At 39.1% G+C, this 15,316-nt stretch overlaps 1 protein-coding gene across 2 annotated transcripts; it reads right to left on the minus strand.

The window, feature by feature from the left end:
- Positions 1-1,325: 1,325 nt before the first annotated feature.
- On the minus strand, positions 1,326-13,613 carry jam2b (junctional adhesion molecule 2b). 2 transcript variants are annotated; one of them, XM_084908488.1, is made up of 11 exons: positions 13,605-13,613; positions 13,315-13,351; positions 7,880-7,945; positions 7,349-7,459; positions 7,051-7,200; positions 4,501-4,682; positions 4,266-4,374; positions 4,069-4,176; positions 2,354-2,372; positions 2,222-2,261; positions 1,326-2,076 (listed from the first exon to the last, which is right to left on the minus strand). In XM_084908488.1, exons 2-11 carry the CDS (start codon positions 13,349-13,351, stop codon positions 2,038-2,040), a joined length of 861 nt encoding a protein of 286 aa, XP_084764614.1. In that variant the 5' UTR covers positions 13,605-13,613; the 3' UTR covers positions 1,326-2,037. The 2 variants fall into 2 exon arrangements, with proteins under 2 accessions (XP_084764614.1, XP_084764613.1); XM_084908487.1 differs by lacking the exon at positions 13,605-13,613 and having other exon boundaries at positions 13,315-13,470.
- Positions 13,614-15,316: the final 1,703 nt, after the last annotated feature.

The raw sequence follows: 15,316 nt of genomic DNA on the forward strand, positions 1-15,316 counted from the left end.
CGAGAATAGATCCATGCTGCCGGTTCCTGACATTGTGCATTCTGTAGCCATTACAGATCTTGAAGATCTGAGTAAAACGTGAATCAAATGTTAAAAAAATATATAGATGCATTAAGAGATAATAGATCATCCCCCTGGAAAAGAAAATGGAATAAAAGCTGCAGGAAACAAGTGCATTTCAGGGTTTTAATTTATGGGCATTACAATGGGGAGAACAAAAAGCACACAAGGAGAACGACAATAGAGCTACTGTTCGTAGACAAATAATAGATAAAGGCATCCTGTAGCCACAGGCCTGTGGTCTCTGATGGTATGAACAGATACAGCCAGTGCTGCAGTGCTCTCTAGTGGTCAAGTGAGGAATGTAAGGAATGTGTGCACACTCAAAAAGCTGTTTGCTACAAATAAGTGATGAAATGAGGACTCCTATAAAATCTTTCATCTTTAGTATTAAAAGTTTTGCTCCTATTAGCCTGACTGGAAAGACAAAAACCCACAGAGGGGATGAGAGATCATATCACACAAGTCCTTAAAACCACACATCATAGTGGTTAAGCAGAGGAAAGCACATTAATTCTGTTGTTGCTTATGTTCACAGCGTGCAGTAATAATCAGTTTATTTATTTCAACATTGTTTTTACAGTATATTAAGTAGTTTGAATGACTTTTAAAAGTAATTTCAGTTCCCAAATGAGATGTCTCTCTTTGACACCAAACGGGTGGTAAAGAATAGCATAGTCACTCATTTTGGAGCAGAAGAGATGAAAGAAGAAACACTATGAGTGCAGTTTAAAGATTTGTGGTATGTGAAGGACAGGTACACTGTATTCAATTTGAATGGAGCTTGTTTGTTTCGATGTTTTCTTTGTACACTTGCGTATTCCTTTTTTATGACAAGAACTATTACAATGTTTTTAGTGTGAGTACTAGAAAAACATTTCTCTTTGAGCAGCAGACAATTTGTTTTTATAAAAGACGCCAATAGAAATGTCAAAAGTTGGGAAATATGTGGGACAAGGGGACACAATACTGTGCTATCTTACATAAAGTGGGAGTTTTGCTGTAGTTCAAAAACTTCCAGTGTAGAGTAAAAAAGCATTTGGAAAGTTTGCTTTGAGAGCAGCTTTGCCCAAAATGTTGAGGATTAAATATGAATCCTGTTTCTGTTCTTTGAAATTTGCACAAATACTTTGAACACATACCGACATTAATGTCACTGCACAAATCAGCATATTGTACTTCCCGCCCTGAGTGTGTGCCTGACTCTGTGACAATAAATAATCCAGCTTGAATTGCAAAGAGCTTTCTTATCCTTTCTTTATTGGATTAAAGTCGTCACAAGATTTGAGTACAAAACATTTACAAAGCTTCCAAAACGTCATTCAGTGTGTGCAGACACCTGTTCATCTCTCACTCAATTTATATGATCAGAATTTAAGCAAATACAACCAAAGATATAAAAATACAGAAGAGATCGGCTTACAAATAGGTTTAGAAAAAATATGTAAAAACACGAAGAGAAAGATAACGACATATAAAATAGTATCTCTATATGTAATATTAAGTGAAACCAGGAAGAAGGATTCGATCCATGGTTTAGTGTATGCAGTAATACTGTGGGTGGTTAGTTCCTGACCAGTAGGTGGGACTAAAGAGCCAAAACGTTCTCCAAGTAAAGGTGGAAAACCGATTTTAGAAGTGTTTTGAAACACTGAAGACAAAGAACATCGTGAAAACAGTTACACAGCATTTGATAAAGTGGTAGAGTCATACATTTTGACGTGTGCTTGAGCTACCTTTAAACTGTCAGTGCGTAATTTTATTTACAAAGCAGCAAACCTGTTGCTAAGTATTTCACGTCTTTGCTTTTGCTTGACGTTTCAAGAGGCCTCGATCTTCATCTCCATCCCAGACGGCATCGAGCAGCCAACCAAAAGCGTGGCGACAGTCGAACAACCTCCCGGTGTTTTGAGCAGTAACTGCAGTTACTTTAGTTTTTTGGATGGTTTGATGTCAAAGAGGAAGAAGGCTTCGCCCTCAGATCATGAAGGACTGAGTTTGTTTGTAGTGCTTGAGCTGTAGGGAGCAGAGAGACATACAGTGACACATTTCCTTTCATTAGCTTGTGCCTGGTGTTATCGGAAGCTTATCAACAGTTGCATTTCTAATGAATGCATGCAAAACAAGCCCTGACTTGATAACGAGGCCTTTGATCACTCACGTTGCGGGTGGGAGGAGGAGGAGGGTTGTAGGACTTGGTGCTGAAAGGCAAGGGGGAGGGCAGTTTAGTCAACACTTATTATTTTGTAATAATAATAAAGGCAACATGCAGAGCGGAAGAAGAAACACCCACCTTTTTGTTTTCTTGCTCTCTGTTCGAATAAAAAACAAAGAAAAAATTAGTCAATACATGAAAATTTGTCAGTTGTGGTCACAATACCTCAATTCTGGGAGAACTCGAAAATACAGAGATTTACTCAAGTAGTCATTTTTATGTTTAACTGAAGTTTTTCTTATTAGTTCTGTTGGGTCTCTACCAAACCCTTCATTTAGTCACCAAATGTGTCTTTCTGTTATTTGGTGCTAAGTCCGGTTGTGCAAAGAGGGTTTATCGGTGAAAACAACTGCTTGCAGGAAACAGTGATAAGAAGAGCAGTAAAACAGTAAATCTGAAAGCAGTAAAATCCAAACAATTGAAAGGTTTTTTTTTTTAGGTAAGGCTTTAAATGCAGGAAGGATTCTTTCATGAGAGCATTTTTAAATGGTGACACTATGTTACTACATATGTCAGAGTTGTTTTCTCTGTGCTTCTCACCTTATTGTTGTTTTCAAAACATTAGCATGAGCATTAGCATTACAACCTGATCAGAAGAATAACCAAATACCTTCTGCAAAAACTATTCATTTTAATATGAAAGACTGGCAAAGAGGACCTCTTCCACCCAAATAGCCCTTGGATATTTGATAAAGTACCGTGTTCAGAAACACATACACGTGATTGTTCTCATACTAATTTTGTTTAAAATTAAAATTTGCATTTGTCAACTCAATCCTGTTCCACGCCCACAGAGGAAATTCATCTAATCTGGTATAAAACAGTATTTTAACTTTTTTTAAAAGAAAATGCTGAATACTAGGGTTAAGGTTAGGGTTAGGGCTGGAATACACAGCTGGGTTGTGTTACAGCGGGAGTGTCATTCCATTTGCACATGCACAATCCGGTGCGTAGCATAGGAATGCAGACGGTCACCTTTCGCATTCCCATGGAACGCCTCAGGACGTGACAAATCGTTGGCATATTACGCAAATAATGCAGAATTATTACATGACAGGACGCACTCGAGTGTTTTTCTCACACGCCTAAACGCGCTCTTTTATCCTGTTTTCCTTCTCTCACCCCAACCGGTCACAGCAGATGGCCCCGCCCCTCCCTGAGCCTGGTTCTGCCGGAGGTTTCTTCCTGTTAAAGGGAGTTTTTCCTTCCCACTGTCGCCAAAGTGCTTGCTCATAGGGGCTCATAGGATTGTTGGGTTTTTCTCTGCATGTATTATTGTAGGCTCTACCTTACAATATAAAGCTCTTGAGGCGACTGTTGTTGTGATTTGGTGCTGTATAAATAAAATTGAATTGAATTGAACAGCACGGTGGCACGGTGGTTAGCACTGTTGCCGCACAGTCCTGAGTTCAATTCCACCATCAGGCCGGGGTCTTTCTGTGTGGAGTTTGCATGTTCTCCCCGTGTTTGCGTGGGTTCTCTCCGGGTACTCCGGCTTCCTCCCACTGTCCAAAGACATGCAGCTTGTGGGGATAGGTTAATTGGATAATCCAAATTGTCACTAGGTGTGAATGTGCGAGTGAAAGTGAGTGCGAATGGTTGTCTGTCTCTGTGTGTTGGCCCTGCGACAGACTGGCGACCTGTCCAGGGTGTACCCCGCCTCTCGCCCTATGACAGCTGGGATAGGCTCCAGCGCCCCCCGCGACCCTGAAAAGGATAAGTGGAAGCGAATGGATGGATGGATGGATGGATGGATGAATTGAACACATCTGTGGCAGCACTGCACTACTTACTTTTGCAGCAGCCTCGGTGTCGGCAGACACACACACAGATGCAGCAGAAAAGCATGAACGCTGCCAAACCTGCAGCACCTGCTATTAAAATCGTCATATTCAAAGGATCTGGAAGCAGCAGAATCAGATTTTTTTTATTATTTGGTCTCCAGAGCGTGATGCATAATCACCAGTGAGTACTTTCTTAAAATACTTACAGTCAACAACTTTGAGTTGTTGGGCCACACAGCTCTTGGGCGCCCCCACACTGTTGGAGGACTCACAGCGATACATCCCCGCATCCACCTTGGACACACTTTTAAACTTCTGCTCCAGACAAACAGAGGCAGGCGGCAGGGTACACGAAAGGAATAACAGTTGTGTTTTTGGATCCTTGTATAACATTCTGTACATTATATTATATTGTATTTGAAAATTTTAGGTAGCACTCACCAGTGTGCCCTTGTTTGTGTCAATGCTGTAAGGAGTCTCTCCCGTGGCTGTTAGTGCCTTGTTGTCTTTGTACCAGCGGTAGGTAGCAGGAGGCACACTCAGTTTGTCCTTACAGAGAAGCTCCAGGCCTGACCCTACAAACACGGAGCTTGGCACGTTGCAGGAAGGGACATGAGGCGGCACTGAGAGGGGGGAAAGACAGAAAAAGGTAAAACTATATATTTTTTAAATATATTATGTTTTCAATTTGTAAGACAACACGAAAGTCTCCCTACAAATGCTTAAAATGTTAACATCTGCATAGTGTAATATCACTTAATAGACTTTTTTAGGCAAAACTAGAGAGGTCTGATGATTCCTTTTGTTATAAATTATGTTAGATTGATGTATTGATCTGGAAGTGCATTTCCTGCAGCCACCAACCAAGTGTCTATTCAGCCAAACATGTTTCCCATACATCACTCCAGAGATATCAGTCAAAGTGAGGCTTTCACACGTGCCAGCCGGGAGGCTGCCAACCAGGAACTCCACCAACAATAAACAACATTTGCGCGATCATTCTTTTATCTTTACAATGTCCACAAATGACCAACATGTGAGCATTGACCTTCATTGGAATCTAACAACGTAAAAGAAACTGTGCGTAGAGTTTTACCACAATATGATGACACGTGTGACTTCACGACTTGTATTAAGAGTGGCAACAGAATTTATCCGTGAAACTCTTGTTTTGCAACCATGTTATTTTTGTGAAAGTATATATGTAATCACCTCAAATGACATTTAGATTTAATAATAATGAGGCTTTTTTTCAATAAGTTGGTGAATAATCTTAAAGAAAATTAAACTACACTGGCACAAAACAGTCAGGCTGTTGCAACATATCCTAATGGAAGAGATTATAAAGTTTATAAGAAGTTGTTATTTGCACAATTTCTGTGGTTTGCCAAATATATCTCACATACTCTGTAAACTCGTTACTTCATGCTGCAAACTGCAAAACCCCCAAAATCTAAATTCTCTTTGGAAATGTAAATAAAATGGGAACAATATCAAAGGGCATCCAGAGGTATTTCTATGTGCGTGCTGGACCTTCACGTGGAAACTAGAAGCTTGGATCTTTGTGCTATGGCAGGAATGCATAAACTACTGAGTCGTACTTTTCCCATTTTCTCTCATTTCAAGCTGAGGATGTCAAAGAAACCATTTTTACCTATTTCTAAAAGATACGAAATAGCTCTATTTTCTCTTTGAATGAAATGTCAAAATGGCTTCGACATCACAAAGTTCATCTTGATCTGAAGTGAGATAACCTAACATCCCACATCATATAATACCACACTTCACTGATGGCTAGTGGGTGGCTGGCCTAACATTCATAGCAGCAGGGTGGCTGATTTGATTTCATCTGGCTAGCACTTTTACACATTTAAGTTTTAAAAATGTTGAAACACAAAAAATCAACCTGATTTATTAATAGATTGTCATTTTTAACACCTATGCACTACCAAGCCGCTCGGATATTGTGTAACAGCTCATTTGCGCTCACCATTTTCGGTGTGATGAACAGCACCGTACAACAAAATTGGCAGAAAAGATCTCTGGGATTTCATTGGATGTGTCCAAATTCAGGGATCGCATCCTCAAAAGGATGTAAAGACAGAGACGCACAGAAGTTGTTGGCTGTTAAACTGGACGCTCTGCTCCTGTCACCTAGCAACCATTACCATGTATCTTGGACATCAACGTTTGACAGAAATGGAGAAAATCTTTGTTCTATATCTTTTTTTTTTTTACCTTAATGGAGAAAATTATGATGTATCCGTTGTTAAATGAACACGACATTTGAATTTGCACAACATTTGTCGCCTCACTGTGATGTAATTAAAGGATGACACACCTTCTGCTTTCAGTTTTGACTTCTTTTCCACATATACGAGCGCCGATGTGGAGGTTTTGCCTGAGTGGAGACACCTGATGTAAACAGTACAGACCTGTGGTGATTTCACTGTCTGTGCAAAACAACCCATGTGCCAAGCATAATGGAGAGTTCTACTAAAGTTAGCATGCTAATAAAGTCATGGTGGTCCAAAGGTTAATGTAATATGGCTATAGCCTGAGATGGGGTAGTTACTCAGAGTAGCACCCTGTACAGCAGTCCAACATAAACGGAACGGGCACTGAGGTAACGGTTATAATTTCCTATCCAGAGCAGAGCAGATTCAGAGTGGCTGCTCCATGCTATCGAGAAACTGCTTCTATCGTAAATTATTCCACATATTGCACCTTTAACGACTGTCCTCACCCTAATCTCACAATTCAGGTGAGGGAGGCTTGTGTGAATCGTTTGCAGTTATTTGTGCACTACAGTCACATTTAAAAGATTTGCTGTGAATCCTCCTGATTCCACCAACATGTACGTTATTGTTTCACATGTCACATCACAGGAGTTAAGTGCCATTGACTTGCACCCTGAAATAGTTTAGTGTTCACCTCTTACACAGATCTGTCCTATCCTTATCCTTATGTACGTTTGTAATATATTCATACCAAGAACATTAAGTGTCACAGTGGCCTCTCCGAGGTTGACGTGATCCTCGCTGGCTGTCACCTCACAGCGGTACTCCCCTGAATCTTTCTGAGTGACGGAGTGTATCGTCAGCGTCGCTCCCTCTATCTTAGCCCGTCCAGCGTAAGACCCTAAAGTGCAAAAGACGGAGAATGATGAACAAAGAAAACAATCAAAGCAAAGTGTCAGCAAACATCAAAAAAAGGCCACACAAAATCTTCTTTATTAAATCAGGTTAAGTAAAAAAACAAATGCATGCAGTAACGATCTGTCACTCACCTGTGAATTTGTGATTAAAGTAAACAAAAGTCACCCCCTTTCCTTTCTTCTTCCACTCGATTCGAGGGTTCTGATCTTTCTCTGTCTTGAACTCACAGGACAGCACAGCGTCTAAAAGTAAAAGTAAAACAATATTCATCTTTAATCCTTACGTTACCTTTTTTAATGTCTCAAACTAATTGTTTTTTACCAACTCATGCACACTCATGACTACGGATGATGTATTTCTTTATTTATATCCATGTATTCTGAAATATATTCTGGTAGTTGCAATTTTCAATAAAGAATAATTATTTTAAAGCGTTCAGTTAACATGAATGTGTTTTTTTAGAGGAGAAAAAGACAGAAATTGGACAATATGATATTAGATATGTTTATATCTAGTTTGTTGTTTTCCTATTATTTGGAATTACAATAGGTTAAATATGAAATATATTTTATTAAGATGAAACAATAAGACTGTGTCCATTTTAAGATAGCAGACAAATTATGTTCAGGAATGTGAAAAACTGCAGTGTTGTAAGGTCTCACCAGTGTGCTCGTGAACCTCCACTTTGGGTTTACTGCTGCTTACTGTCACTGATAAACTGACAGGACCTGCAGAAGAGAGAAGATCAGCGTCCTGTGAAAGACCAGTTTTACTCTCAGACCATCGAGTACAATCTTTAAATGTTTACTGGAGCACATAAATGGAAATGTTAAACATCTTTATAGTTTCAGATCAAGGAGCTACATGGTAAACCATCAGAAACAAGAAGCTTACTCATATGTAAACAGGACATTTGCTTAATGCTTGGTTTTTGTGTGGAAGCAGTCGCACTCACACACATTTGACTTTCCAGTCGAAGCCTTAACGCAAAGTATAGAATAGCACTAATAAACTGTGGGGCCTGAATGTTCTCACAACGCAAAATGTTCTTCACAAGAAAAGTTTCAAACTGCAACTGGTGCCCATAAACATAGTAATACATGCTGACAGAGACAAACAGACACTGAGTGTGGAGCTACATCCTGGTGGTGCCAGGAGCGGTGCTGTGCAGGAATGCAAGTGATGGATGGCCCTCTGACAAGCTGCTTTAAGGCGACCTGATAACCGCCTTCAGTGATCTGTCCCTTCAGCACACGCAATCAAACACCCACGTTTACCTCGACATTAAGCAGACGCCTTCAGAAAGAGATAAAGAGAAAATAATTTAGAGTGACACGCCACCTAAAAAATAAATAAACGCTTGAAACGTGGCTGTAAAATCTGACTTTTATATTATTGGCTAGCAATTTTGCTGGAAATAAAGTTTTTATTGTAGAACTTGAAAGCTTCGCAGAGGTTGCTGTTACAGGATACTCCCTTGACATCACGTAAACTGAAGCGGAGCTGCTTTGTGAAACTTAAATGTGTCACGTGACCATCAGTTGTAAGTGTGCTTTAAGTAAAAAAAAATAAACATTTGAAAGCAGCAGAGAGGAGACTGGTAGTAAAACTGAATTACATAACAAGCTTGTACTTGAGGATTAAAGATGGGGAGAAAGTGGGCTGGAACGGTCCTTCAGTTAACGAGCAGTTAAATCCGATAAACAGATTAATGCATATTACTGACCAATGAGGTAATTTTTCATGTGCTGTAGACTGACAGTATGGATTATGCTCAGTAATAACAAAATAATGATATCCCACAGCCCACTTATGCTTTTAACGCATCTTTTTTTTTCTTTTCTTTTCTTTTTAACGGTGTTCAAAGTTTCAGTCACTCCGTCCAGCATTTAGTGATACAGAAGAGGAGCGAGCATGAACTGAGTGACATTTTTTTAAGTGGCTGGTGAATTCAAATAAAACTTGCAAACAGTTGCAAACAAAATCGAAAAATATGACTAATATGTAGTAAAAACATTGTGTGACAAACTTCTGTGCAGTGTTGGACAAAATAACTGCTAATAAATGTATAGTTGTAAATGTGAGAGATGGAGAAAGAGGTAAGAAAAGAGAGGACAAGAAGATTTTTAAGGGTAGGAAATGGTCATCAAGTGAAATCGGTTTAAATTGAAACTTGAAATTTAAATCTTACATACAATGTCCTAATTGATTTTAGAGTTTTTAAACCCGATTTTGGAACTATACATGTGACAAACTAATTGAAGCTTACAAATTCTATGCTATTCAAATTTGCGTGAAAATATCAGGAAGTCTGGTAAAGTTTAGTGTTGGCTAAACCGGTACGTTTGCAGTATTGTGGTGACGTTTACTGGTGCACAGCAGGCTGTGTTGTCCGTGGGCAATGTTAGGATGTATATCAAGGGTAGCAAACATCAGTTTATTTTTAACATGATGATTCTGATTAGACTCTCTGAATTCTAACTTTTATATTAGCTGGATTGTGTCAACAGCTGAAAATCAGAAACCTTTGCTTATATCTTGTTTTTAAAAAACAGTTAACATTAATGTAGCAGCACAGGTCAGCTGATTAAAACCTCTACAGATTAAAAAAAACCCCATCATATTGTAACTTATTTCTTAGTAATTCTTTTTCCAATGCTACACCCAAACTTAGAGATTCCTCCACCTGCCAAATCCCACTTTAACCCCTGACTAGCGATGCATGTTTCTTGTGTGGCACACTCTGTGTGTGTGTGTGTGTGTTGCACACAAAGCCATTCTTTATGACAGTAACCTTACCCTTCTCAGCTGGCATAGCATACACCAGGGGCGGAGCGTGGGGGTGGCTTACTGGGCTTAAGCCCGGGTTGTTTTGTCAGAAGCCCGGGGTCTTTTGGAGTGTAATTTTTTCATAGTTAGATGCCTGGCTGACAACTGTATAAAACAAAAAGTACACACAATATTCGAAGCACATAGTGCACACTGTGGGAATTTACGACTGTGCGTGAATCCCCCCTGATATTGGTATGATCCGAGCTCAGGCACTAAGCGACTGAGCGAGAGGGCGGGGCAGCTGCTGCCTGTGAGTGCGCTGTTGGAGAAACGGAGCCAGCCGTACTAAGGAGAGCTTAAGTTTGACCAGGTACCAAAGCAAATCATTCGTACCGTACAAATAATGTAAATATGACGGTGTATCACGAAAGATTGATATCAAACTGATCACTTGACCAATATTACGTTACTTGCTCTTCAAGTGAATCAACAAATGGCGAAATGAAAAGCCGAACAAATGCTATTTTTTTAGAGAGTCTTAGCTTACGTGTGTTTATTTCATATTTTCAGTTCTTACCCTCCCCGACTAAATCGGTTTCAGTTATGTACTGAAATATAAGAATGGACATTAGAGGGTTCTTTCAAAGAAAAAACTCAGGTAAATGTTATTTTATATATTATGCTTTGTATGTTGTTCAGTATATTTCTATGCAAAACAAGAGGGATTTCAGTACACAGCAGGATATTCACATTTGTAACCAGATATTTACATACACTTTAGGGAGAAAACATAAAACATTTTTACTGTACAACATCAATTTAGAGTAAACTTTTGTTTTAGATAAATATTGAAATATCTTTTGAATTAGTTAAATGTCAGAATAAAGAGAGACAGAGCTGTCTATTTTTTATCACTTTGATCAAATTTAGGAGTACATATACACTAAGTTTATTGTTAATTAATAAGAAAACTCCAGACGATTCCATTCTGAGCTGAAGAAGCTTCTGATAGGTTAGTAGAGTCCATGTGAGTAAATTGGTGGCACACCTGTGGATGCATATAAGGCAAAACACAGAGCCTGTTTCTTTGAAATGGGAAAATCAAGAGATGTCAACCAAAACACCAGAAAAAGAACTGTGGAGCTCCATAAGTGTGGCTCAATTTTGAATACAATTTGGTGCCATTTGCAATTAAGAAATACAGATAGTTTCTCTCTTTACTCTTAAAGTTAACAAATATGTTTTTTATATTTATCAATCTAAAAAAAACCAAAAAACATTTAGTCTGGTTTGATGTTACAATTAAAAAAGTGTTTGTGTTTTTATCTGAAGAGTGTGTAAATATCTGGTTTCAACTGTATATTTGATGATTGTCAGCACAAAGAGGGAGAGAGAGGAACAGAGAGGGAGATGGAGAATGAGGACAGAACAGAGATGGAACAAGAGCAGGTGAGACACACATGTTAGTCAAATGGTTGTTTACCAAAAGTATCACCGTATCATAGGTCCTCGTGTATCTTGTACCTAGTGTTTCTTTTTAGGTTTGCTATTTTTCAAATTCTACATTTATTAAGTTATGCAGGCTTGTTTGCACAACAAGGTTAAATAATTATATAAACTTTTCTCAATCTAAATAGTGTGCTTTGGGTAGAATTAAAAAAAACAAGTGTAGTGCAGGTATATGATGATTTTTAGTGCTACTATCATCTAGTTCTGATTCTGGTTCTGTCTTGGTTAAGTCCTCAGTAGTCCTGATTTTGAACTGTTGTAGTCCTGTTTTAATTCCGGATCAGTTCTGGGTCTGGTTGAATTGGGGTTTAGTCCTCGTGTCTTGATACAGCCCCGACTTTGCTCTGCCTTGCTGCTTAATTAAAAAACTAGTTTAAGGTGTCCTGCAGATGTGATATATATTTTTCCCTATATGAAGTCATTCTTTTTTGAACAAAACTCAAAACAGAGCCTATTAATCTTTCAGTCATTTCTAACCCCCCCCCCCCCCAAAAAATAAAAATAAATAAATCCCACATGCATACTACCCTTTAGGGCTAAGCCCCGGGTGTTTCAAATGTCTGGCTCCGCCTCTGGCATACACATGCACAGACATCTGTAAAACACACTTGTGAGGATCTCTGCTGACTGATCCTGAACACCCTGCACTCTTTTACTTTTACTTTAATGCAGAATGCATAATAACGGGTGTTTTAACACTACATATTTCATTTTATTCAAATGTGCACTTGAAAAACCTAAAACTTAATCCGCTTCTACTATAAAAAAAAGTTACGTGTTTTAGGGTTTCTGCTGTTTTAAGGAGACATTGTAACCTAACTGAAAAACCACCTATGATACCTCCGGTGCAGTAATGAAAAAAATATTTTCAGAGAATATTAAAATTTCTTCGGCAGTGTGTCTAAACAAACAGATTGTAATCGTTTCATCTCTACAAGGACTTTTGGTCCTCACATGTAAATACAAGAAAGAACGTCAAAGACGCAATTAACTGCGTAAAACATGTTGTTTGGACGGCAGCCTTTGGCCTTTAAGATTCCCACAGCAGCATCAAATGCATTTTTTCTCAGATACCAACTGCTTTTTCATCTCAGTCCAATTAACAACTAAGGGTCAGTCAGGGGCTATCTTCCCTGAAACTCTGGGATCTCAATCTCCTCCGCGGGGGTCACGTGATCCGTCTCATCAGCCCGTGGATCTCGGGTTCAAACAGCATCAGAGCGGGTTCAGTGTAAACATGAAGCACAGCCACTCCCTGCACAATCTCTACCCCCACTGCACTCCCCAAACGCATCGCACCTCCTCCGCGCTGTCTGTGAAATCACGCACAAGCTCTACAACTCGCACACTAATAATCAATCAATAAATATCATAGCCTTGTAAATGCTCGTTTTGACACTTAGCCTACATGCAGTCGTTTCTAAAGTTGTTAATTTGGCCCAGAATTACATTTTGTTTCAGTGGCCTCTTGCAGCTTAATAAGATAAAACTTGAGTTGCATAATCACGTAAGACGATGGTATGTGTTGTTTTCTTTAGTAAAATAAAGTAGGTCCTTAACTGTTATATTGCGATAAAATGAAAGAAAGAGGAGAAAATGCGTAATTGCATATATAAGTCTGTAAAAAGGTCTGACATTAAAATAATAAATGCATAAAACATGTAGTTCAACCTCACATCGCGTATGAATACATGTTTGCACTGTTACTGTTTATAAATATAACGTAAAAATTATCTGACTCTGAAAGCTACACACACTCTCTGATTCAGTATCAAAACAGAAATTGTTGAAGTTTTGAACACAATAAAAAGCTCACTGTGCAAAATGGTGATGAGCAGAGGCAGCGCCAGCATCTTCATGGCTTTTCTCGGGTGTCGGAGCTCTTTCCTGAGGTCTGTCGGTGTCCGTGGGACTGGAGCAGATGAGTTTTACTCTAAACTCTCTGCAGCTTCTTCAAGTTTCATGTGCAACGGCCACGTGCGCGCTCACGTATCCCGGACAACTTACGGGGCGCGTGCACAAGTTCAGGGTGACCACCCCCTCTTCTCAGACAAAGCTCTCAGAGGAAACATGAGCCTTTCTTTCTGACAGGGGGACCTGCCCGGCTGTAGTAGTATCGAGTAGTAATGTAGTAGTAATGAGAAAGGAAGCTTTTGAATGGTTTCTTCAGCCATTAAACACAAAAGCGTTTGAGGATTCGGAACATGAAACACATTTTATTAACTAAATTGTCACTAAGCTCTTTGGAATTTTTTGTACATCACATCATTTTTGTAGTCTCTAGAGACCACAGACTGTATATAAAAGATGGAAATAGATACCATCGGGGCACACATTGGCTTTGTTCGTCACACTTTGAAGCCTCAGCCTAAAGGGCTTTAAAATCCCTGTGAACATTTCGTGAGTCAAAATATTTTTCAGACTCACGTATTCTTAATGCAGCAGTTCAACTGACCATGTCATTTCACTGGCATTTATTTTTTGTAACCTACTGAGATTTTTCTAATTTTTTGTGTCAGAACAACAAGTGCGCTCATAGGCTCTCTGAAGGGATTTACCTGCCTCCACAGATGTGCTCCCAAGAGTTCAAACTGGCATACTGAAACATATACAAAAGCGGCCATGATCCAGGTTCAGCTGCTGGATCAAACCATGAAATTCTCCCTGTTGCTGCAGTCTCGTGAAAATGGGATGAAACCAGAATCCCCATTTCCTCCTTTTCTTGTTTAAGAACGTGTTGGGTTTCTTGTGTTGGGTGTGTATATAACTCACACGGCAAGTTCCGATCTGTAAAATTGAGAATTTCATGTTGATTTTTCACGCGTTCAGTGTATAATGGCCTTTAGTTTTACCTGCTGCCATCACAGTATTTTGACACCATATGTGAGTGGGTGAATTTGATTGAGAGGGTTGACTGCTAATTTATCCACTAATGCTAGCTAGCAAGCTGAATCATTTTTTCCCAGTCAGGCAACAAAGAAACATCAAAATAATATTTACATGTTTGTTTGTTTTTTTAAAAAAAGTCAGTTTTGCCTTTCGCTGACTAATATAGGGTTAGCCACTAATGATGACTTAGACCTCAGGGGGTTAAAAGGTTCCAATAGCAACAGTTTAGTGACTGCAGAGGTGAAACCTGCTGACAGCTGCCTGGTCTGGACAGTCAAAGCAGCCACACCAAAACTCTAGTATCAAAGTGGACGAATTATAGAAAAACATTTTCCCAAAATAAAGTTGTTATGAAAAGGAGAAAGTAGCTATAGATACCAAAACTTTAGGAGCCAGCTTCAAGTGGGCCTGACACGTCAACTTTGGCTTCAGTTTCTAGCACTTAAGGTTGTTGCTTGGTAGAGACAAACGACTGAACGAAAGCTAAAAATTACTGGATGTACATTCATCGTTTAAATTATTTTTATATGTTATTTATCCTTTACACAAATATGAGTGAGAGCAGGAGTGAAAACATGGACCATTTAAAGTATACAGATAACTGTGTTTTTGTTTGTCAACTCCAAAAGATATGATCTTTGATTGATATGATCACAGGACAGGTGTCTTAAGTGTCAGTTGGTGGAATGTGCTTTGTCTCATGCACATTTTGAATCAATGATCTTGGAGCAATTATTTATTTAAAGCTAAACTTTGAAGAAACTGTGAAGCTGGGTTCAACAAAGAGCTCCAGACTCTGTCGTGCTTGAGGAACCGTTCGCATTTCAACACTCATTAAATCATTGTGATTTATCTGTAAAGAACAGAAACTCACGCAGTCAAATCATTAAATCTTCTAACAGGATAATCGGTAAGCTGAACCGCAGCTA

The sequence above is a fragment of the Perissodus microlepis genome, chromosome 16 (genome assembly GCF_051167445.1).
Source record: "Perissodus microlepis isolate ML-2025 ecotype Zambia chromosome 16, ASM5116744v1, whole genome shotgun sequence".
Taxonomy (NCBI): domain Eukaryota; kingdom Metazoa; phylum Chordata; class Actinopteri; order Cichliformes; family Cichlidae; genus Perissodus; species Perissodus microlepis.